Source organism: Penicillium arizonense (assembly GCF_001773325.1).
Source record: "Penicillium arizonense strain CBS 141311 chromosome Unknown PENARI_contig004, whole genome shotgun sequence".
NCBI lineage: Eukaryota > Fungi > Ascomycota > Eurotiomycetes > Eurotiales > Aspergillaceae > Penicillium > Penicillium arizonense.
Window position 1 is genome coordinate 1,238,432 of NW_019173281.1, and position 23,931 is coordinate 1,262,362.

General features: G+C 50.7%; 6 protein-coding genes across 6 annotated transcripts; 2 read left to right on the forward strand and 4 right to left on the reverse strand.

Annotated features, from left to right (window-relative positions):
- Window positions 1-678: 678 nt before the first annotated feature.
- On the reverse strand, window positions 679-2,509 carry PENARI_c004G12121 (L-glutamate gamma-semialdehyde dehydrogenase; the record flags this gene model as incomplete). The annotated part of the gene is made up of 3 exons (XM_022629492.1): window positions 679-2,163; window positions 2,230-2,337; window positions 2,387-2,509. 3 exons carry the CDS (start codon window positions 2,507-2,509, stop codon window positions 679-681), a joined length of 1,716 nt encoding a protein of 571 aa, XP_022491189.1.
- Window positions 2,510-4,311: 1,802 nt separating this feature from the next.
- mvp1 (sorting nexin Mvp1) lies at window positions 4,312-6,730 on the forward strand (the record flags this gene model as incomplete). Its single annotated transcript, XM_022629426.1, has 5 exons — window positions 4,312-4,807; window positions 4,877-5,623; window positions 5,676-5,818; window positions 5,870-6,463; window positions 6,521-6,730. The coding sequence occupies 5 exons, from the start codon at window positions 4,312-4,314 to the stop codon at window positions 6,728-6,730; spliced, it is 2,190 nt and encodes a 729-aa protein (XP_022491063.1).
- A 1,230-nt stretch (window positions 6,731-7,960) lies between these two features.
- On the forward strand, window positions 7,961-11,263 carry PENARI_c004G04033 (Na+/H+ antiporter Nha1; the record flags this gene model as incomplete). The annotated part of the gene is made up of 1 exon (XM_022629067.1): window positions 7,961-11,263. The coding sequence occupies one exon, from the start codon at window positions 7,961-7,963 to the stop codon at window positions 11,261-11,263; it is 3,303 nt and encodes a 1,100-aa protein (XP_022490650.1).
- A 1,853-nt stretch (window positions 11,264-13,116) lies between these two features.
- On the reverse strand, window positions 13,117-16,406 carry PENARI_c004G04812 (tethering complex subunit PEP5; the record flags this gene model as incomplete). Its single annotated transcript, XM_022629106.1, has 9 exons — window positions 13,117-13,494; window positions 13,562-13,960; window positions 14,010-14,519; window positions 14,567-14,902; window positions 14,953-15,186; window positions 15,238-15,870; window positions 15,923-16,216; window positions 16,273-16,341; window positions 16,392-16,406. The coding sequence occupies 9 exons, from the start codon at window positions 16,404-16,406 to the stop codon at window positions 13,117-13,119; spliced, it is 2,868 nt and encodes a 955-aa protein (XP_022491264.1).
- Window positions 16,407-16,818: 412 nt separating this feature from the next.
- PENARI_c004G07819 (uncharacterized protein) lies at window positions 16,819-18,996 on the reverse strand (the record flags this gene model as incomplete). Its single annotated transcript, XM_022629257.1, has 1 exon — window positions 16,819-18,996. One exon carries the CDS (start codon window positions 18,994-18,996, stop codon window positions 16,819-16,821), a length of 2,178 nt encoding a protein of 725 aa, XP_022490869.1.
- An 838-nt stretch (window positions 18,997-19,834) lies between these two features.
- amdX (putative C2H2 transcription factor (AmdX)) lies at window positions 19,835-23,444 on the reverse strand (the record flags this gene model as incomplete). Its single annotated transcript, XM_022628888.1, has 3 exons — window positions 19,835-19,920; window positions 19,987-23,301; window positions 23,354-23,444. The coding sequence occupies 3 exons, from the start codon at window positions 23,442-23,444 to the stop codon at window positions 19,835-19,837; spliced, it is 3,492 nt and encodes a 1,163-aa protein (XP_022491245.1).
- Window positions 23,445-23,931: the final 487 nt, after the last annotated feature.

Here is a 23,931-nt window from a genome sequence, read left to right on the forward strand (position 1 = left end):
GATCCTATCCCGCAATGCCAACACATCTGCCCCTCGAAGGGGCTTATTACTATCATGTGGAGATTAAGGTATCTCCCGTATGCTACTTTCGCCATAGCGTGTCCAGGGTTACATCGATCACCTTATTTGTATAGGATTGCATGGGTAAAGTCAAGATAGCCCGGTAGATTGACAAGGGTCCCCATTTCGATGCTGTGACACATTAACACTGTGCATCGGCATGTCTGTTCCACCAATTGAACCTTTCCTCTCTAAAGTCCTCGGAAATACGAACCTGCATGGAGTGAGCTGCTTTCCGATCTCTGCTAAGTAGTTCACGTAGCCAGCAAGTTATCTTGACTGTGAAATCAGTGAATAATTGCTTTATTATATAGTATATTGGTTTGATTGTTGGGTTCGGTGTTTCCTTTCACAAAGGCAACCCCGGTTTAAAGACTGTCCATATTCTGATAACATGTATGTCTCTCGACGCTTACAGACTTGTGTAGAATGCCGTACTTTCTATCTTATATAATAAACTTCAGCTTTATTCAATCCGATACCATCCCGGCGCTTATGGCTGTGTCTTAGCAAATTTGGGATCCAGCTATACCGCACTGGTGGTGAGAAAGGAACAAGCAAATTTTAACAAACTATTTTAACAAAATCTTTGAGCTATACTATATCACCCTATACTCTTCACACCTCATTTGAGGGATATGTGACCTTTTCAAGCGGAACAAACTCCTCCTTAATTGTGCGAGCGCTAACAAATCGCTGCAAATGTGCCATGGTGCCAGTCTTATCGTTCGTGCCTGAGTCTCGGCTACCACCAAATGGCTGCTGTGCAACAGTCGAGCCAGTGCACTTGGTGTTAAGGTAAAGCATACCGGCAGCATGCTTCAAGACGGTGGAAGCCTGGCGGCTCACGTATGGATCCTTCGCGAAGATACTGCCCGTCAACGCATAGCGAGAGGTTGTGTCTAGCAACTTCAGTGTCTGCTCCCATTCGGCGTCGGGGAAAACATAGACTCCAAGAATAGGTCCGAACAGCTCTTCGGACATAATCTGATGGCGGGGGTTGGAAGTCTGGTAGATTGTCGGGTGCACATAATAGCCCTCCTCCTTGGAAGCCTTTCCGCCAACGATAAGCTGCAACTCGGAGTCCTTCTTCGCGGTCTCAATGAAGTGGTTGAGCTTGTCAAATGATCTCTCGTGGATGACCGGGTTAACGAAGTTTCCGTAGTCTTCCACATCTCCAACCTTGAGCGCCGCAGTCTCCTCTGCCAGGACCTTCCTGAACTCCGGCCAGACAGACTCCGCGACATACACACGCGAATTTGCAGAGCACTTCTGGCCCTGGTACTCAAAGGCTGCACGAATGGTGTTCAGTGCAGCGCTTCTCACGTCTGCGGAGGAATGAACGATGCCCCAGTTCTTGCCACCTGTCTCGCCTACCACTCGCGGGTAGGAATTGTAGATGCCAGCACCAATACCATCGCCAATCTTCTTCTGGATTCCCTTGAATGTGGCAGTTGCACCAATGAATGTCAGAGCCCCGAACTCAGGTCTCTTAAGGATAGTGTTGGTGACCTGCTCGGCGTCACCAGGTAGGAACTGAACAACATCCTTAGGAAGACCAGCTTCGATCAGGATCTTGTGGAGTAGCCAGCTAGCATGGAGAGCTGAGTCTGAAGGCTTCCAGATAACGACATTTCCGAGCAATGCAGCCGGTCCAATGAGAGTAGCACCAAGCGCAGTAAAATTGAAAGGTGCGATGGCGTATGTGAACCCTTCGAGTGGACGGTATTCCATCTTGTTCCAGTTCCCAGGAAGGTGGACTCTGGGTTGCTGGGAATACAAAGCCCATGCTTCTTGGATGTAATGACGGAAGAAGTCTGCTGTCTCTGCGGGAGCATCAATCTCCGCTTGCCAAATGTTCTTTCCTTGGCCTAGCATGGTTGCCGCGACAATTTCTGAGCGATATTTTCCGGTGATCAGCTCGCATGCGCGGAAGAAAATGGCAGCTCGGTCTTCGAACGGAGTGGCTTCCCAAGCAGGCTTGGCCTTGAGGGCTGCGTCAATGGATGCATTGACTTGTTCTGGGGTGGCAGATGCGTAGATTGCGACAATTTCGCTATGCTTGGAAGGATTCAGTTGAGACCGCGACTCTTTCGTTTCGATCTAACCATGCAATCGTTAGTTTCGATTTTTCTTAGCATGCATGCCTATTATTGCTGTGTAGTATACCTCGGATCCATTGATAGTAATGGGAATTTCGAAAGGAAATTCTCCCTTGAGTTTTTGGATGGTCTTGGTCAACTCTGCTCTTTCCGGGGAACCTTTGGCGTAATTCAACTGGTTGAAGTATTAGCGAGGGTTGAGTAAAAGGCTTGTATACACGCACCATCTTTTCGTTCTCAAATTTGGGAGGACTGAGCATGGTCAAACATCTTCGTGAAATCCCATTGAGAATAACAGGCTTGTGGCAGTTGAGCCTCACTGCTCGCGTCAAAGTGGTAGGTCTCATGGTGTAGTTGCAACTGAGGGTCCTTTTCAATTTTTCCCAAGGTTGCTTTTCTGAGTCGAAACAAGGAAATGAAGCTTATGGCCCATTGGAGATAGTTAAATATTCCGGGTGTCAGTAGCTCTTGCATGAAGGATACGTACTGTCGGGAGGCCATCCCGACAAAGTCCTGAGCGGGGAACCTCTGTATACAATGTGCACTGGTCTGGAGAATGTGGATATTGCATCGGATCTCCAATGTCGGAGAACTTACCCGACTGTAGATAAGAGACGAGTCACTCCGCGGGGTTTGCATAGTGACGTCTTTCATGGCTCTGTGGGCCTAGATAGATAGTAGTGGTGGGCTTTGTATCGCGACGGAGTTCGTCAGGCTGTCGTACACAGGATGGACCGGGGCCTATATAGTGTCTAGTTATCGAGAGGAAGATACAAGTAGGTATCTATAGGAGCCTGAGAAATGATACAACCTGCGACAGAGATAACTGCCCCAGGCACCAAATTTCGATGCTTATTTCAACCATCCACTTTCCAATCTGTAGAGTTAAGGCAGTAAAAGCCAAACATGTGATCGGGACTAGTGACACTTCATACAAGCCATTGTGGCTATATATGTATGTAGGTATCGAGATCTTAAGTTTATCCGTAAGAACCAACATTAGTGATTTTTAAAGGGCAATGTTAAAAGGACCCCCTTCTTGTTGATATTCGGACCTCCTCTCTACCTGTCTAAGCCTAATTAGGGAAGGCTTAGTATGTGTATTTCATAGTGTATTTCCTTAGTAAAAATGAACAAAAGGGCGTAGAGGAAGACAATAGGCCTCGTAGGGTGTGTGAAGACTTGCACCTAGGTCAATACACGTATATTAACTAGGCTAAAAAGACCACTATGTCAGCCTGACGGCTGACATGCCTAGGATCGATATATATACTACTTAGTATGCACAATTGTACGCGTGCGCACCCCAGACGCCACGCCGTGATAGTTGAATCTTATCTTCTATAAAAAGCACTCACTAAAGCAAAAACGTTTAGAAAGTAAGATGATATAGACTTACTCTTCGGTTTACGATAGGGGTTCCAAAATGCGGTCTAAAATGAGTGTCTAAAAACGGTCTAAAAAAGGTCTGTCCAATAGTGTTAAAACATTTGCTGTGTCACTCGTTATATATATGCTCACGGCAACAGCTCCATCGATGGATGCTTGGCGTCCATCGGAGTGTGAAGGACTATTTATCTATTATAGATTGTAAATAATACCATACTGAATGAGATTGAACGACTTAGTAGACAATAGAATGTTGAAGTAGATGGTCTGTCTATAAGAGCTGCCTAATCGATAGGTATAAGCGGTGTAGACTCCAGCTAAAAGACGAGGGGCAATGGACTAGGAAGCAGAGAACAAACAGGGGAATTCTACACACACCAGGCAATTCATGAACAGCCTCATGTTAGTGAACATTCTCCCCTAGTTAGGACAATTATTGATGGTGATAAGATGTACTTGGTACGGAGTGCTTGGTGATGTAACCCCATTGGCCGAGGTACCGGTGACATAGACCCGTTATCTCCAGACTCGCTCCTCCTCAACTCCTACGTTGTTAGCACTTGGGCAAATTGTAGAGCGTCTTCTGCTCTTCCTTCTTTGCAATTTCATTGCGTTCAGCGCGACGTGTCGGAATCTGAGGTGGAGATCCCTGTAAACGTTCGTGCCACCAGCCCCCGAGCTCCGCTTGATCGTCGACATCGTCATTGCAATCACCTCCACACCTGACCCCGACAGCTCCTCGGCGCAAACATCTTCCCTGATGTCCTTATTCGGCACGTCACCAGAGGATCCCTCTGCGGGTAATGCTTCCCAGAGATCCAAGTCCTCGCTCTTCGCCGACGAACCGGCTACGGGCGGGTCTTCGTCTCTGTTCGCAGATGACGACGGCGACGACAGCTCCTCTCCGTGGAAGATTCAGAACAATTCCGCGAAGAGGACTGCGCGACGCAACCTAGTCCGAACGTTACTTCCTGCCACCGATGTTCCCGAGAGCTATGTCGACGCATTCGATCTGATTCTGAACAGCGGGGACAGGGTTGGCTCTGGGATCGGGCTGACCTCCGTTCGGGAGATCCTTTCGAGCAGTGGGCTTACTGCGACTGATCAGAGCAAAATTTTAAATCTTGTTTCGTCCGGGGATCATGAAAGCTTTGGTGGGCTTGGTCGTGCCGAGTTTAACGTCCTATTGGCCCTGGTCGGTCTAGCGCAGGAAGGCGAAGAACTATCCTTCGATGCGGTCGACGACCGTCGCAAGAGTGAGTTAATTTTCATATCCCTTCCTGTAGTTTTCCCATAGTGGCAACTGACCCAGTTTGCGCATGCAGAATTACCCCAACCCAAGACTGGTTATCTCGATCGACTACGAACTGCCGGCGATGCATCCTCGGACCAACCTCACCGACCTGTGACACCTCCCTCCCAAGCTCCCCCAGTGCCAACACCCGGCTCAACCCATTCGCGACCCGCACGACGAGAGTCTTTGGGCGGTTTGGAAGCAGACCCGTGGGGTAGTCCACAATTACACCGAGGCCACAACCACGAGACATTGGACGCTGAACAACGGGCAGTGAACGGTTACGGAAGCGTGAGATCTACGACTAACACCTGGTCCAACAAGGCTGTCGAAGAGGCTTATCAGGGCGACACACTTGAGAGGGGCCCTGCGAATGGTCAAACTGAGGTACCGCCTCCCGGTAGTTCAGGGTCAGGATGGGGAAACAACCTTAGCAGTACAGGCCCTAATCAGCAGGGTGGATTTGGAGGCGCTGAGCGTCCGGCGCTCGGGGGGTTTGGTCCCCTAGAAGATGACCCCCACGAGATAGCGCCTCGACGTCGGTCCCTCGGTCTTAGCCGTTCAACAAACCCCCAAGTAGAGGAGACTGTTACAGTGACACTACTCCCTGAGAAAGAAGGGTTGTTCATGTTCCAGCACCGCAACTATGAGGTCAAGTCTGCTCGGAGAGGCAGCACAGTTATTCGGCGTTATAGCGACTTTGTTTGGCTACTGGATTGCCTCCAGAAACGATTCCCATTCAGGCAATTGCCTCTTCTTCCACCCAAGCGGGTTTCAGGTACGTCTAACGCTGGTTTAAGCGCACCTAATTGCTTACTCACCTTTTGAAGTCAATGGCACTCACCTCTCAGCGGATTCAAATTCCTTCCTTGATAAGCGCCGCCATGGTCTTGTTCGATTTACCAACGCTCTCGTGCGCCACCCCGTTCTTGGCCAGGAGCAACTGGTTGTTATGTTTTTGACGGTTCCGACGGTGAGATTTCTAATGTTCAATGGAGGAGACTTATGTTAATCGCAAGAATAGGAACTTTCGGTATGGCGCAAGCAGGCCACGATCTCTGTCCAAGACGAGTTTGTTGGCCGTACCCTTCCACCAGACCTTGAAGATTCATTGCCTCCGACTCTCGACGAGACGTTTGAGACGGTCCGTAACGGCGTTAAGCGGTCCGCCGAAATTTATATTAATCTTTGCACTTTGCTCGAGCGTCTGAGCAAGCGAAACGATGGCTTGGCTGCCGATCATCTCCGTTTCTCTCTCGCGCTGCAGTCCTTGACCGAAGTCACAAAAGACACGTATGCAGTCGACACCAATGACATTCCAGCCCTCAATGAAGGTATCACAGCTACGGCTCGGCATCTCTCAGCTAGCCAGAGTCTGCTTGAGGACGAAGCAAGAGGGTGGACTGAGGGGGTCTTGGAAGACCTGAAGCGTCAGCGCGACTGCTTGGTCAGTGTACGCGAGATGTTCGATCGGCGGGATCGATATGCACGGAACAACATCCCGCAGCTAGAACGACGCATCGAAACCAACGAGCGTAAGCTGCAGGACCTTCGCGCCCGACCCGCAGGTACCGCGAAACCAGGAGAAATTGAGAAGGTGGAGGATTCTATATTCAAGGTGGGACTGCTTGTTTCAATATTATCTGCAGTGATGCTAACTCTCCATGTCTCTTAGGACAAAGAATCCATTGTGCAGCAGCATGCGCGGAGCGTCTTCATCAAGGAATGCATTCGCGATGAACTCGTCCATTTCCAACAGAGCCAGTACCATATCAGCCGGCTGCACCAAGACTGGAGCCAGGAGCGTGTCAAATACTCCGAGTTGCAGGCGGACAACTGGCGTGGCTTGAGTGATGAAGTTGAGGGAATGCCGACGGGCGTCTAGCTGGGCAGCGTTGGGCCCCAGCTGGGTCGTCCATAACAGCTCACCGGCCAATTTGACACCCAATTTTGGCTTCGCGCGGGATGCGCATTGTGCATTTGATTATAGTTTTTGTTTGCTTTTGTTCTCCAACTTCCCCCGCAAATACGCATGTTTCACAATGTTAGCATTGGATTCCCCAGTTTGCAACGCGCCTGGGACCTGTTGTTTCTTCCGGTCTTTGGTTTTGATATGGTGCATGTGTTTATTGCGTTACAATTCCCAATTGATTCCCGTTGTCGTATATGTATAGAGTACGATGTCCTAAAATGGGCCCTGCATACGCCTAGCGCATGTAAAGCACGATCCAGACTCGTAAAACCCCGAATCTCAGTTAGCGAGACAACTCCACCAAAAGAGGAGCGCCACTGACCCAATAACCACGCTGATCTCAATTTTGGCCTTGGCGCCTTGCAGGGCTGGCGATCTCGGCCGTGAATTACCATACATGACCGGGATATTACTGCTTACAAGGTACATATTCAAACTTCAGGCACATTGTATTTAGTTGTCTACCAATGCTTTCTCCTATATATATTTGCCTCTCTCCCCTTTAAAACCGTGCAATTATCCCTATTGCGCGCGTTCTCCCTTCCGCCAGCCAAGACCTGTTCCGCTTCCGACGTGGGTCTCCAGTTCTGGGCTGACGAATCCCGCCGCTTCCAAGAATACTTCGTCCTGGGCAAATCTCCCCAAGCACGCGTTGACTCGCTTTCTTTGCCCGGCCAAGAGTCTCCCAAGACTTTGACCAAGTCTCACTGGATCTTGTCTATTTCTTCTTTCTTTCCTTTCCCCTTCTTCCCTCCTTCCTAACCTGCAACTGCCCGACCGTCTTCCCTGTATCGGCCAGCCACCCGAATTCTCTTCGCTCTGCCTAGACGCACCCTCTCCGCTCGTCGCATCCCCAATTTCTTGGCCAGAGTCGGTCTGCACCCCGCAGATTGTACAGTGCCGGTCACCTCCGAACGTGCTGGACGTGCGCCTGGATCGCGGAACACAAATCAGCCCTACGCGGCTCGGCACCTCGGACCTCCGATTACCGATTCAGCAAGGCATGAAGAGCTACGCGGACCAACGGATTGTGAGGCGGGAATCTAACCGGTAAATCGCTTGCTGCAGTACGACGCGCGAGTCGACACATTACGAAGCAAGGGAGAACAATACACCCGGTGTCAGACCTCCGACATCTTCACGATGGCGTGGGATCACCTTGATATCGACAAGCCGCATCTGGCTTACATGATCCTCGGCGGTTTCACAGGTCTATTCATGTTGTGCTCCCTTTTCGTAAAGGAGAAACTGTACATCGGTGAAGCTACCGTTGCCACGCTTTGTGGTATCATTTTCGGCCCCCATGCGGCCAATCTATTCAACCCGCACGAATGGGGAAATATCGATAAAATCACCCTTGAGTGCTCGCGCATTGTACTTGTTGTACAATGTTTTGCCGTCGGCGTCGAGTTGCCCAAGGCCTACATGGAACGGCACTGGAAGTCCGTCACTCTGCTGCTGATCCCAGTCATGACTTTCGGTTGGCTGATCACTAGTCTGTTCATTTGGTGGATGGTACCTCCATTAAACTGGCTGGAGAGTCTGGTGTGTGCTGCCTGCGTTACGGCTACCGATCCTGTCTTGGCATCGTCCGTCGTTGGTAAGGGAAAGTTCGCCAAGCGTGTGCCCAAGCATTTGCGTGACTTGCTCTCTGCCGAGTCTGGGTGTAACGATGGCATGGCTTTCCCATTCATCTACCTATCTTTCTACATCTACCACTACCGACCCCAGGTCGGCGAGGTGTGGTTGAATTGGTTCTGTATCACTGTTCTTTACGAGTGTATTCTGGGCGCCATCTTCGGCTTCACCATCGGCTACTTCGCGCGTCATGCTATCAAGCTGGCCGAACGCAAGGGCTTGATTGATCGTGAGAGTTTCTTGGTGTTCTACTTCGTGCTAGCCGTTTTCTGTGCTGGTTCAGGTAGTTTGCTGGGTATGGACGACTTGCTGATTGGATTCGCTTGTGGTGTCGGATTCAGTAATGATGGCTGGTTCACGGAGAAGACTGAGGAGTCTCACGTCTCTAACGTTATCGATCTTCTGCTGAACTTGGCATACTTCGTTTACTTCGGATCCATCATTCCGTGGGAGGACTTCAATGCCCCCGAACTCGGTCTTACGCCATGGCGACTGGTGGTAATTGCGTTATTGGTCATCTTCTTCCGTCGTATTCCTATCATGCTGTTGCTCAAACCGATTATACCGGACGTCAAAACGTGGCGTGAAGCTCTATTTGCGGGGCATTTCGGACCCATTGGTGTCGGTGCTATTTTTGCCGCTATCCTCGCGCGAGCAGAACTAGAACACGATACCACACAGCCGTCGCCTGAGAATGAGCTACCGGAGCCGGGGACCAGCAATTACTACATCGTAAGACTTATCTGGCCTATTACTACCTTCCTGGTTATTTCGTCTATCCTGGTACACGGCTCGTCTATCGCGGTGTTCACTTTGGGCAAACGCATTAACACATTGACCATTACCTTATCATACACCCAAGCCAACGAGGAAGGACCATCATGGATGAACCGTCTGCCCCGTGTGCAGTCAATTGCCAAGGGCTCTATGTCATTCCGCAAGGCGGATGACACCGATGCCTCCTCGGATGAGAAGCTGCCTGAGTATCCTCCTGGTACACTGCCGCCCATTGGAATGCCAGGCAACTTCCTTCGCCGACAGCGCGATGAGGAAGGAGACGGCGAGGCGCAAAATATTGAGACTACTCGTCGTAAGCCCCTGCGGAGACGCCGCCGCAAGCGCGATACCGGCGCTGGAGGTCCTATCAGCCAGTCTGCTATCATGCCAGCTCCCCGGCGCAACGAGAACGAGATCGAGACTGAGGAGGATAAGAAAGAATTGGAGGAGCGTGACCGCGTCGAGCGCGGATCTTCTCCACCTCACGCTGAGCGGGATCGCTTTGGTCGTGAGCCAGAGCTTGAAGTCTACCAAGAAGGTCACAACATGGTCATCGAAGACGAGGAGGGAAATGTTCTCAAGACTGAGGATACTTCCCACCTGTCTCCGGAAGAAAAGGCGCGCCACATCGAGGAGCAGCGCAAGCGTCTCGAGCATGATAAATCAGGCGAACTCGCAGCTTCTGAGAGTCGACCTCACGAGAAGACTGAAGGAGAAGAGATCAAGCAGGCGGTTGAAGAAAAGACAAGTCTTTCGTACGGAGATGCTCTCAAGAAATGGACTAATTGGACCGGACTCGGAAAGGAGAAGGCAAAGGACGCGTCCGACAGGAGGGAGAAGAAAGAGAAGGCAGAGAAACCTCCTAAGGCAGAGAAGCCTCCTAAGGCCGAGTCTGCAAAGCCCAAGGCTCGTTCTGCCCATGCGTACCAGTTTGGTAACACTATTATTGTTGAGGATGAAGACGGTGAAGTGATCAAGAAGTACACAATTCCCGCTGGCGAGAAGGGTGAAAAGGCTCCCAAGGAGCCCACTGTTCCTGGTCAAGCCCCAGTTCGCCGTGGCCTGAACCGTATGGGAACTTGGTTCGGCATGGAGGAGGAAGGCGAATCGTCCCAAGCTGCCAACGAGAAAAAGAAGAAGTCTCAAGGTCCTGACGAGTGGACTACCGACGATGGTCTGCGTTTCACTGTGGCCCACGACCCCGAGGTCAGCTCCCACGGCATCGGCCACAAGGGTAAGCGCATGAACAAGCAGGAGTTCTTCCAACAAATTAAGGGCTTGGATGCCAAGGCTCGCCGCGATCTGGTGCAGGAAACCGACGCTCCACCTCCCGTCCAAAAGGTGGCCAAGGAAGAGGCCAAGCAGGAAGAGAAGCAGGAAGAGAAACAAGAGCGTCGTCTCTCTGCCGCTGCTGTCTCGGCTACTACTGGCACCATTCCTGAAGAGGACGCCGAGGGTCTGGAATCCGAGTCGGTCACTGACAGCGAGAGCGAGGATGAGTCTGACGACCGTCGCGGTGCTCCCAACGTGGCTTCATCTTTGGCCAAGTTCTCGCGTGGTGGTACCTCCGCCGCTCAAGAGCGTCGCAACAACCTCAGCCCTGCACCTCCTCTCCGCGAGCGACCTCGTCGTGATTCCGATGACGATGGTACTGAGCGTATCCCACCTTCTCGTCTCCGTCAAGCCGCCGGTTTGACTGCTCCTCCTCGTCAGGATGACGACGACACAGGCGAAACTCCCGCTGAGCGTCGCCGTCGTCTGGCAGCTCTGGGTGTGGGTGGTGGAGACTCCGAGGAAGACACCGACCTTGAATCTGTCGATGATGATGAGGTTGCTATTGCGGAATCTGACATCGAAGAGGGCGGCGAGGCTAGCCAAGCCACACCCAAGACCCAGTTCGCCGGTGATGGGAAACCATCCGAGCAAGACAAATCCTCTCCATCTGGCTCTGGATCCGGTTCAGGCTCCCACTCTGCCTCCCTCCACCGTCCCCGCGTCTCCTGGGGAGGTGAAAAGGGACGTAACCCCTGAGCAACATCGTCGAACATTCAGAAAAAGGAGATAATTCGATAGAAGGCCTTTTTCACAGCTATATTACTTCTTATCTCTAATAGTCCTCTTTGAATAAGAGCAGAGAGCCCTACATACAAGTCTGTTCTTCCGGCGAGTCACTATTGGAAGAAATTGGATACGTGTGTCTTTCTGTGCATTCTTGCTTCTGCTTCTGGCCCTTTTACCATTATCACTGTTTCTCGCAAATTCATGTATTTTCTCATTTCATCCTTTGTGCATATTTGCTCCTGCATGTAATGACCCCGTTTGATCTTCGTGATCAACTTGTCTGACTGTGTTGATATGATTTGTTATTGCTGATTTGCGCCATTATTGCTAGAGCAGAGCGGGATTTATCCATACAATGCATTACTGATATGAACATACTCTGGATTCTGAAGTAGATGGACCATCTGGTCTAATATAAGACGAGAACATTGCGACTGTGCCAACCAACACCACTTCCCTTTAGCCCTATACCGCCATCCTACGCATCACGACGCGCCCAACACCTTACCTTGAAAGCATATCACACCCTTCCAAGATCTTCCAAATTTTTATATCCGACCAAAGAAATGGGACTAGCTAAAGGCTCCCGAGTGCTCAAACCAACCGAGCGGAGGGACTCCGCCAAAACTCACTACAGGTAGTGGAAGCAGATCAGTACCGTACCGTGTCAATAGCACAGTCCATTTCATTGGCTGACTTCTACTTTCTCAATCCTGAGATTGGAACGGATTGTACCAACCTACTTCTTCGCGAGTCTTATTGCGTCAAGCCTGTGGGATCTATACAATGTCTGGAGTATTGCCGATTACTGTGATTCTTGTTAGCTTCTCATCTGTCAACACTGCCATTCCGACAAGTACAAAAGACCCTGGATACGTATACGAAACCACAGCTGTTCTTCCAACCGCCTCGGGAACCATTTCAGATTGTTATGAGTACAAAGATGCTCCTAACTGAACCACTTCATGCTGGTTTCTTACTTGGTCGTATAAGATCTCAACTGACCAACTATTTTCGTGGAACCCGAATGTGCTTCGGGTAACCGTTCATATTCTCATGTTGCTTTGTTTCACCGAGCACTATGTCGCCGGCTCTGGACTTGCCAGGCCACCAAAGGAGGTACTGATGCGCCATCAGACTCTAGATTCTCGGGATGGCCAAGCTAATACTTTACCGTGATAGCCAAAGCCATTGGATCTAGCGACGCTGTTAGATTGACACCCGCACACCACCTTGCAAAACGAGACGACTCAGGTAGAGTGCACTTTGATCCTAGTCACCAGATTGAATGTTGAGTCGAGGTAATTCTTTAGGTTGCTTTATATGCAGTTTTGCATGCGAGAGCATCGAGCGCTGCAATGACGGTCATCCAGTCTGTGGTGTGCTCGGTGACCAATGCGCGTGTCTGGACTCACTTGATTTTTTCTACGGACTAGTTCTAGATGCTAGAAACAGAAGACTGGACACAGCAATTATTGAGTACCTAGGCTACTACATCCCTGTGTACTGTAGTCCCTTCTGTAGTGCTGTAGGATGATATTCGATTCCGGAAGCCGACGATAGCAATATACTTCTACTTGACGCGCGCCGGGCGACAAGGCAACATGAGAGAAGTATGTAGGAAATTGATGCCTATGGCCGTCGTATCAAGCGTTGAGCAGCACTCCAATTGTCACTGTTAGGTAACTCCATTATTCAACGCTAGAAGTAACCTTCTCACAGTTTTAACACAACTTGATCTATTGATAAAGACCGAGGTATCAAGCAAAACACTAAATTTAGAGTATATATAACAAGCCCAATCGAAAACTAACGAAGTACATCTACTCCATAGTACTCTGCGGCCGCATAACACCCCTCCCGAAGAACTCACTCACAACACCAAACCGGTCCCTCGAGCGGGATAACTCGCCCTTGAAGAGGTCATGTTGATCAGCAGAATCGACCTGTCTTTGCCGTATAGCACGTAGAGTAGCATTCGTCGGGGCACAGACGGGACACTGGGCGTCGTCGTCGACGTTGTTGAGGCAGCGTTCGTGGAAGGAGTGTCTGCAGAGGAAGTGGACGGTGGGGAGATCTAGGGTTCCACCGCAGGATTGGCACCGGCGGGATTGGAAGACTACCGGTTGGTTGGCTAGATGGTCTAGTTCTTGTTGTTTGGTGGCGGTTTCGGTTTTGTAGCTTGTTATTAGGCGTCGGTTCTAGATTGGGTATGATGTTAGTTTGATTTAACAGGATAAGGACTTGTGTTTAGGGGAAGTCACTTACGGTTGTGATCTCTTTGCGTTCGCGTTCGATGTTGTCGCTGAGGTATTTCTTCACACGGCCCATTGTTACGACTGCGTTGTTGCTTAGGGCCTGGATCACCTGCAGTGGCGAGAGAAGGCCGTCTTGATTGATTCGTTGTAGCACTGCGTCCAGCTCGTCGCCTGCTTCTTCAAGAATTTGCGGGCTTGAGGCAAAGTATGTCAATGCATCAACGTAGAGTTGCGGTTCGTCTGGACCATAGCGTCTCAACGCTTTGATAGCGCCTTGGGTATCCTTTGCGGATGTGAAGGATCGGAAGATATCCAGGCGGAGACCTTCTTTTTCGCGGACAAGAGTGGATCCTTCTCGGAAGTTCGACAGGTCGGAGAGGAGCAGCACATTTGAGGTGGAGATCGGAATCTAGCCAAATTAGCTATTTAACATTGTATGGAAAAAGGGGGGAACTCACGTCTTTTCCTTCGATAAGCTTCTTCGCTTTTGTCTCCCATTCCTGTCTCTCGCTGGCGTCTTTCTTTCCCTTCGCTGTGTCCAAGTACATTTCGAACAACGTGGTGAATAGATCCACTTTGGCTTCATTCGTCAGATCTGGTTTCTGTGCTAATGTTTCGAGGAAATCTATGAATTCCTTTGGGTGATCCACAAATGCGGAGAAAGCTGTTCGAGGCTTGGGAACTTCGTAATCTGGAAGCGAGTCTTCAGCTTGATCTTCATTTGCTTCTGCATTCTCAGTTGTTTGGGCCTGGGGCCGTCTGCCAGTGCCAACATTCATATACCGCAGAGGAAGTAGTGCGGCAAGACTGTGCATAGTGCTAGTTGTCTGGGCTTGGGGTTCTGATGATGTTTCGACCTCCGTGCGTGGTTTGTACTGGCCAGCATAGTAAGCTTTGAATAGCTCTGCTGTCCTCTCAGGGCAATGAGCGAGGAGAACTCTGGCATATTTCATCAAATTGTGATAGGCCTGTCATGTGTTAGCTCAATCTCCCTTGATTATTGATTTCAACATACTACTTCGGGCTCCAATCGCCAAATGTATTCCACCGCCTCGGCATATTTCTTGGAGTCTTCAATCAAGATATCCACAACCATATCATTCTCACCATGTTTCGTTGCTAGGTATGCTGCTTGCTCGTAGTAACCCCCCTGTCGACACATGGCAATTGCGGTCTCAAGATCGAATTTGAGCTCACCAGGAGCCTTGATAAACGAGTCAAGCTTGCTCGTGTCTTTGAGCTTCGCATAGCAGTTCAAAAGAAGTGTCGTGTGATCAACTGTGGCATGGCCATGGTCATGTAGTTCTTCCAGATACTCAATTAGGTTGTGAATACGTTGAGTGTCGAGATACTTTCATGTAGTTAGTCATAGAAAAATGTGAAGTCATAGTTATTACAAACCTTGCGAATAACTTGAGATGGCTCTGTGCTATCAATCGCTCGAAGATATTGCTGCATGGCTGTATCATAATCGCCTCGCTGGTACAGGAAGTCACCGTACTTGCGATAGATGGCATTCTGTTGCAAAGGATCGATGCCAATCTTTTGCGCAAGGTTGATTGCAAGAATGTAGAGATTGCGCTCATAAAGAATCTCGAGCTTTTGCTGGAGGCTCTTTTCCCGATAGCGGAAGATCTGAAAAGAATGTTAAAAGGGCTATGACAGATTATCATGCAGAGCAGATACCTTGCCATCTGTTGTAAGGAGGAACAAATTCCCCCATTCTATGAAAATCCGCTTCATGGGCGACACCAGCGCTTCACTATGCGCGATAAACTTCAGATCAGTATCGAGGAGCGTGAAAGTCGTGGTTCCAAAGATTTCCTCGGCCGGACTAGCAGTGTATTTGCGCAGCGGATCCGACTTGCTAGTACCGGCCTTGGGCGGACAAACCAGAGCCACGTAGTCACGGAAGGCATCGATAGACGTCTTAGGACTTTCAAACGCATAGCTCGCACCACGACCACGCGGACCGTAGGTGTAAACAGCATCCTCCCTGGCAATCAGGATATCTCCAGCCTCCTTGTCCAGCGTCATACATCCCAGACCGCAGCCCGTATCCTCCAAGACGCGCGCAGGCTGACCCTGGCCTCGCCCGGCGATAACCAATGTCAAGATTCGGCTTGTGGTCGAGATGAACAGCGTAGTAACGGCTCCGATCTGTGTTTCAAGTCCAGTAATGGGCTCCTCAGATTCAAAGACAATTCGCTGGCGCGCACCACGATCGTGGATCAAGTCGCCGCGGATGATCGTTACGGACCCGTTCGCAAATCCGACTGCCACCTGTGAGAGATCTCCAACGGCCGCGAAGGCGGAAATCTATTATCATAGTTAGCACATACCGCTAGCTTGCTGCAAGTGTCAAGCGCACCGGGAACTGTCGCCTAGCATTCTGGACCGAAACCGTGGATAGACACCGCGGCCCGCCGTCCTTCTTCTCCGTATCCAGTGCCCAGACTTTAAGTACTGGTTCATTGGATAGGTCCTCCGAGACCGTAACAAGTAGAGCAGTGTCGTTGATTTGTCTCATATGCGTGATGGAGCCGGTATCGTGAGCTTTAAATGATCGCACGACGCGGAAGGCCGAGGAGACGATGTGGACGAAGCCATCGGTGGTGCCGACGAAGAGGTTTGCGGAGCCGGAGCATATACTCGAGAGGTCGCTCTAGTGCGGAACTGTTAGACTTGTTCGGGGTGGGAAAGGGGAGGTCGAGGCCTTACATTGAAGATCGATGCGCTGTCCTCTGGTAGCTTCACCGGCGAGACGTCGATGAAGTTGAATGCTTTCCACTGTGCAGCTGTTAGATGCGATTCAAATTATAGGAGTTTCATGTCCTTACTGATGTTAAGGCCATCTCGGCTCGCCATTGATTGAGTGCAGTTGGGAGTGATGCGGTTCGGAGCTCTCCCCGCTGGCGCTCGGACCACTTGGTTCCTGATGTCGATCAGTTGGAACGTCTTCTATACGGGTGTTGGCTCATTGGTTGCAGAATTAACAACGTCTATTGATATCTAAAACCATTGTACCCAAATTGAAGAAAACTCTGCTTGTCTACATCTGTCCAACAGTATACCAAGCAAATAAAGTATGTGATTCTATCGAATATACCGAAAATATGCCAAGAGAATCTATGAAGACCCGAAACGAAAACGCCTTCGCTACAAAATGCAGCTCATACCACACTGTACATGAAGATGGAACAGCAGATGGAAAGGAACAAATGTGAAGAATTAACATGAAAACTAAGACCAGGCCCCCAATCAAGCTCATTGAGAGATATCCATATGGAAAGTAGGCTGAGGACCCCCAGATGTAAGACTCTGATTGGATCGTCCAGTATCTTTCACAAAATCAAAGCTTTGCTGGAGCCAGCTCCCAGCATCTGCAATGGCTTGGCTTAAGTTGAATGTTTCCGCTCCTTGCTGGGCACCTTGGCCATCTTGTATTGTTGGCGGTGTTGACCCGCTAAAGGTAATTGGGAATGATGCGTTCGGGGCGGTTGATCGGAAGGTAGGCGGGCGATCCGATTCTTGACTCGCTGGTCGCTGACTTCCTGCTGCTGGACTTGATTGGGCAGTATGGTAATCATTATCGGGCCCGAGAGAGCCATTACCAGGCGAAGGAGAGGCATCTGCGATATGGGCGGTCTTTTTCTTCTTGGCACTGGGTGTTCCGCCGGAATCCGGCCGAGATACACGCGGCTTTTTCTCCGTGCTGAATGTATACGGTGTGGCTGCGTCGAGCATGAATTGAGTACTCATTGCCTGCATCCGGCTTTTGTCAGGTATGAGCGGGCTCATAGCTCGATAGAATGGGGTAATATTGGCCGAGTAGGTGGCACCATCTGGAGAGTTCCCTGCTCGGCGCTTTTGGGCCGGTGTTGCTTTGTGGTATGTTGGGCTTTCCAGGTCATCCTGGAAAGACTTCTGTGCATGCAGGAGCGCAGCCTGGGTTGAAAGCTGCGTGTCGATATTGGTGTCCATTTCCATTTCGCTATGTTCCTTTGGCAAGAGCGTCGAGTGTAAGGAAGTCATACGATCTGAGATCCCCAATGGCGCTGGTACCGCCTGTGCAGAAGGCAGATCCTCACAGGTATTCTGCTCAGTAGGCACAGAGTGGTCGGTAATTTCATATGTTGAAGTGCCAGCGTCTTCTTCATCTGCAAACCTAAGGTCCTTAGACGAAGTCTTTTGGCTTTTATCTTTCTTTGGAAGTCCTTTATCGACAACAGGGGCCTCAGTGTGAGCCTCTGTTTCTTCAGATTGTGGTACTTCGGGGACAATCATATCTGCCCGATTTTTGGTAGGACTAGTAGATGGAGAATTGCGAGGCATGTCATTAGGAATGTCTTCGGGCGTGTCGTCATACAAAACAGTCTCTTCCTGTAGGATGCTTTCGTCGTCCGCAGGTGATTTCGGCGGTTCATGCTGGTTAGATTTATCATGAAGCCACGGGCGATATTCAAACCGTGGCAGCTGAGAGGAGGAGGAAACAACACGAAGAGACATGTCCAGCGAGATGTTCTTGCTCGGAGAGATCTTTCTATTGAAAGGCGACGAGTTAGAAACGGTTGGTACTGGCCGCGCAGTTGAGCCAGCGGAGCGGGAACATTCCGGAGATGAATGACGAGTAGAAGTAGAGTCCACAGAAGCTGGCTTCACCGTGTTCTTCCCAACAGGGCGGAGTTTCGTTGCAAAAGCCGGGGTTTGCGGTACCTGCACTTGAACAGAGCGAGGTGCAGGTCGACGGGCTCTATTTTTCAATTGACGAGAAGCAGCTGGTATCGTCGGAGAACTCGGCGGGTCAAACTTGGTAAAGTCCATGCGCTTTCTATCCTTTTTCAACCAGTCTGCAGTCCCAGAGGGAGCGAACGATTCTTCATTCGCTGCCAAAGAAGGCGGCTCCTTGACTTTGAGTGGGGAACGAGGTAATCTCTCGCTCCGTTCACTGTGCTGTAGCCGCTGCACAGGCACAGAGTGTGTTCGTCTTGATCTTGAAGTCGAAGAGCGCTCCCCAACTCGCATGGAGCTTCCAGCAGGCGAGTTCCATGACGTGGCAGGGATCTCCGGACGACTCGTCTCACTTGGCAGTCTCTCGGAATGCCTTCGAGTGCGCAAGTCAGTCTCCTGCACCACCTTCTCCGGGACGCTGGTCGGTCGGCTCAACGAGGCCCTCGGAGCAGGTGCGCCGCCAGCGCGCACTCGTCTCTTCCGCCATGGATTAACCCATCCATCCTCCAAAGGGCCTCTCAGTGACGCGGAGAGAATAAACAGCGGCTTCCCCTGAAGATAAGACTCGGCCAATTTCTCAACTCTTCGGCGCCTCGCATCTCGGCCAGCATCGTCCAGTTCATCGTCTGAGCCGAGCAGATCGTCGGGATCTATATCGGATGGCGGTGGGCACTTTTCGAGAGAAACCGGGGAGACTGGCCGCGGATAGGGCATCGGGATTGGATTTGAAGCTCGGCGGACTTGGTTGTTCTGGGTGCCGCGGCAGTCGGATACTGCAATGAGACGACTCGGGGCGTGCCTTGAGGGACTTCATTCATTTCTTGCGCAATAGGTGGCCTTCCATGTGATATGTGGTAGACAGAAATGCGTCTGCCACAGCTGAGGTGCAACGCGAAAAACCACCACTTAACGCGTGTGGAGTGTTGATTGCCTAGCAACGGAGGGGAAATATTACGTCAGATATGGTTATCTCAGCAGATCTATAAACTATTCAGACGAGTACGCGTTAGATATCTGGACGCAATGTTTTTGAATGCATGTATTATGAAGATTCTCGTCAATTACTATCTATTCTTCCGTCGTCTTTCCAGATCAGAAGTCTCGAGATCCCAGTTCCAGATCCCCTAAACTATGCTCCTTTGATCTCTTGCACCTGTAAGCGAAAGCATTAGAGGAGTGAGCGAGGAGTAAGATAAGGGAAAATAATGCAAGATGGTGGCATGAACATGGACATGACATGACATGGGCAGCCAATCAATTTAAGATACAAATAGGATGTAATTCAAACCAAGGTATCAAAGCCAAAGCGGTACTACAGTACGCAGCACGTGGATATGCAAGACTGAAGGTCGAAGAGATGTACACATTTCAATCGATGAAGAGTTAGTGAGAAGATGCCATTGATTCTTTATTCATGATACACGCCGCAAATATAAGAAAAAAAGGGGGAGATAAAAAACAAAAGCAAGTTGACACATGGGAAGTAAGAAAATGGATAATCGAAAATAAATGGCGAAATCAAGATATTGGACATTCAAACAAGGGCGGGTCATTAAGTGGTCATCAGAATGGAGTTCTCGGTACGCTCCTTCATGCGCATGGCCTGGGCTTCCAGAGAGCGGGCCATTAATTTCGTCACTGAACAGAGATAGCATGTTAGTTAAATGATAGATAGTGGAGTAGACATGGAAGTTGGTAACTCACCTGGCCAGACAGCAGCTCTATCCAAGAGACTAGCCGTCGCAATCAATATCTTACAACCGTATCCCCCCTCCACGGCACTGGGTAAGCGCTGCATAACACTCAACGCAGACATGGAATTGCTGCCTTGAACCTGGCGCTGCATCTTGTTCTCAATACTGCTCAGAATCTCCTTGATCTTATCGACCAGCTTGCAATCCTCGTCTTCTAGTAACATGACACCCGGGACTTGGGTAAGATCTGTATCATCGCGGCCTAGAATACCGAGGTATGGACCGACACGTTCTTGAACGGTTGTGATCCACTCTGCCAGTACCTGTGCGCAATCAAAGGCACACATGGCGCACTGGATGGGGAGCTCTCTCGACGAGAATTCGGCAAAGGTATTCCCTAGACGGTCGGACATTGATATTGAATCCGCAGCGTAGAAGGCTGCTTTGCGCAGGTGCTTTTCTCGCTTTGTTTGGCCGGTTTTGTACATGTTCTGTAATGACTGCAGTGGTTGGTCTTGCGTTGGAGTATTGGAGATGGCTAGGTCGGAGACACCGAGATCGGCAATTGAGTCTCGTCGGGTATCGATGTGGGCTGTGAGAGATGGGTCGACAACATCATTCATTGTTGCGTCTGGGTGTTGAAATATCTCAGTGCCACGTGCAAGTTCATCCGCCATGCCGTTCCAATCTCGCTGCCAGAATGCTTCCTTGCATCGGCCTAGGTTCACGAATAAGCGCACATAGGCTAGATCCAGGAGAGGGATGCTATCGGCGGATAGTGGCCCGGCACCGAAGGGATTCGGGCGCTCGAGGCTGTGCACTGGGTTACTGGCCCATGCTGCTTGCCAAGCCCGTAGAGCTGGCTCGATATGTGCTTGCATAGCATCCGTCTCCTGGGCGGTCCATTGTCGGCCCATGTGCCTTTGGCGAGTTTCCCAGATGTAGTTATGTAGAGAATAGATGAGCACCAGACAACCAAAGGTACTTGGTCGGTTTTCGGAATTGGACAGATCGTCTTGACCACCGAAGAACAGATTTGATGACTGACTCTGTTCCCTTTGACTGGCAGTCAGGAGAGATGTCAGAGCAGCCGAGAACGACGATGCCTTCTGTGAGGCAGTTTGGCCGCCCATCTTTTTCCACGCCTGGGGTGACTCGGCCGCCCATATATCCTCTTCGCAAGGGAGATCAAGGCGAATTTCTGAGTTGGTGAGTGCAGGGGCATGGTTGTACGCAGAGACGAGGAAGCTGGAAAGAACGAAGATGGCATAAAGGGTACGCTTGCGTTCCTCAACGACCTTCCAGTTCAGCCAGTCTCTTCGCTCTTTCGGTTGATTGAACGAGGGAGACATCCAGTTGTCCGTGTCATTCCGAGAATCGCTTCCGCTTGTTGGCGCAGTGAGATGATCTTGCGGCAAATTCTTAGGATCCAGGTGATGCGTCAATTCGGCTGCACGTGCGAGGCTGACCAATGCAGCACAATGCGTACTAGCAATGTCTGCAGACGTCTTATCGCCGCAAGTGTGGCCATAAATAACATTCAAGAGCATGGCTTGGACCAGCCAGAGAGGGGTGTTGTGAACCGAGTTATCGCGCGAGGAATTCGACCGATTGAGTGCTGCAGACATGTCGGCCTTTCGCCGTTCTTCGAGATACAGCTGGATCATCTTTTTCGCGGCTTCAAAGAGATCCTTGGAGGCAGCGGTGTCATATTCATACAAGGCACCGATTGCAGCCATAGAGAGAATTAGGCAGCCTCCGCCTCCCGCGACGCCGGTTGAGCTGAGGTTAAGATGCCCACTCGGCGTGCGTAGGTTGTTCGTATACTCGGGAGCTTGGAAGTTCAGGGTCGGGATATGGAGAAACGGGATATGGGGATGGAAATAGGTTATGTAGGCCGAGATGTAGCGTTGCAAGTCCGAGGTGCTGGGTAGTTGACCGGAAGTGTTGAAGCCAGTCGAGGAGCGAAACAGCTCGCGACTGTTTAGAAGACCAGATGCGGGCTGGGAATACTTGCGATGATTGAAGCCAGTGGGGGTCGACATGCTCGCTAATAGAGCCTGTCGTGTGGAGTCTGTAAATGTATCCGTTGAGACTGGGGAATGTTGATTTCGAAGGGCACTATTCGGGAAAGGAACGTTGAGAGGATTAGGAGATTCTCCGTTTGTTGCCAGAGAGGATGGAAACATACTCTGCGAATGTCCACCCACGAAGGGTTGGCCGACCGAGGTCATAGATGGAGGGGTGGCATACGTCTCAGCAAAAGGGTTCTGGGCCAATAAAGACTTGGGTGATATGGTCTCTGGTGGGATCCCTAATTCGTTCAACGTCGTCGGAGAAAAATCGAGGGCGAACTGGTTGGCGTGCGCGGGGAACGGATTGTGCCAGCCATTCGAGATGGGAATACGGTTCGGACCATCGAGCATGGCCTCGCTGATTCCGCTCTGGCTACCCGTGCTCATGGCTGATGGCGAGGACTCGTCGATGACCGAGTCATTACCATTGCCCATTACCATTCCCGCGTCAAACCCGTTCATCCAGTCAAAGTTCATCTCCTCGTCCATCATGTTGTCCGCCGGGGCAGGCATACCGTTGGCATAGTGACCAAAGGGAGATGAGGGGGAATCATTGAAACCATGTGGGGAGCCTGCGAAATGTAATTGTGCTGGGTTGATGGTGCTACCATGACCCATGAGCATACCATCGATGCCCGCGTCGAAGCTTCCGTATACCGGAGCAGTCCGAAGGGTACCAGACATGTCCATGGGAAGCCCGGAAGTCTCGATCTTGGAGAGGCCGTTCACCGGAGGGTGTCCAGAGCTGAATCCCCTATAATCCATGCTTGAGCCAATTGAAGAACTGAGGCTGGGGTGATAAGAGTGGCCTGAATGGGGTGCGGATGACGGGTTACCAGCACCGGGAATACCTAATGCTGCCCCATCAATGTGACTTATGGTGTTGGCCCGTGGGCGCATGGAGGCGGATGAGTTATTGGCAATTGAATTTTTGCGGACTCGGTTGGCACCGGGCGCAGCACCTGTGCTCTCGCGACGACCATTTCTGGGACGAGACGACGGCGTGGTGGTCATGTGCAACTTCTGCTGGTGTCGCAGGAGGAGATCGCGGCGGGCAAAGCATCTTGCGCAGTCTGGACACTCGAACGGCTTCTCCTTGGTGTGCGAGCGCTCATGGCGCTTGAGATGCTCCAATCGCGCAAATGAGCGACCGCAGGTGGTGCAGACGTGGGGCCTCGGCTTGTCAGTTTTGGGGGGTGGAATGCCATTGGCCGTTTGACCGTTGACCTCCTTCTTTGAGTCCTTCGGAGCTACAGATACGAGTAAGAATTCCATGCGGGAAAAGGTCTCAGCCTCACTCACCAGGCATATTTCCCGGAATTTCGTTGATACTGGCGAGATCGGCCACTTTGGGACTATGGTCTGCTTGTCCGACCATAGCATCCAATAGCATTATAGAATTTCCGAAGCTCCTCACAAACCAGAATGACTGACTAGTGAGCAGATTGCTGCGGGGATTGCTAAAAAGAGATGTCGTGTATCGTAGAGGTCGCGTACGGGCGGGCAAGTTTATACAATGAAGTGAATCTGTACCAAATGACATCAAGTCAGCATGTGTCTCGTATGATGCGTCCAAGGCAGCCAAGGTACCGAGCCAGGTTATGATGAACCTTCGCTGAACGGAACTCACCAAATAAAGAAGCAGAAGAAGCAAATTTACAGGTCTATCGTATTCCTTGTCCGAGGGTATCTTGACAGGATAAGTGGACCTGCGGCCGGTATCGCGGGATGGAGGCTAGCGTTGACGTCTTGAGGTCGAACGCATCAGCGAACCAGTCCAGGGTGATAGTTGCGCAGCAGCAGAGCCCGAATAGATCACTCACATCAAGTCGTCTCAGTTAGAGTGAATCTGGAACGATCAAACTCGCGCACCCATTGAG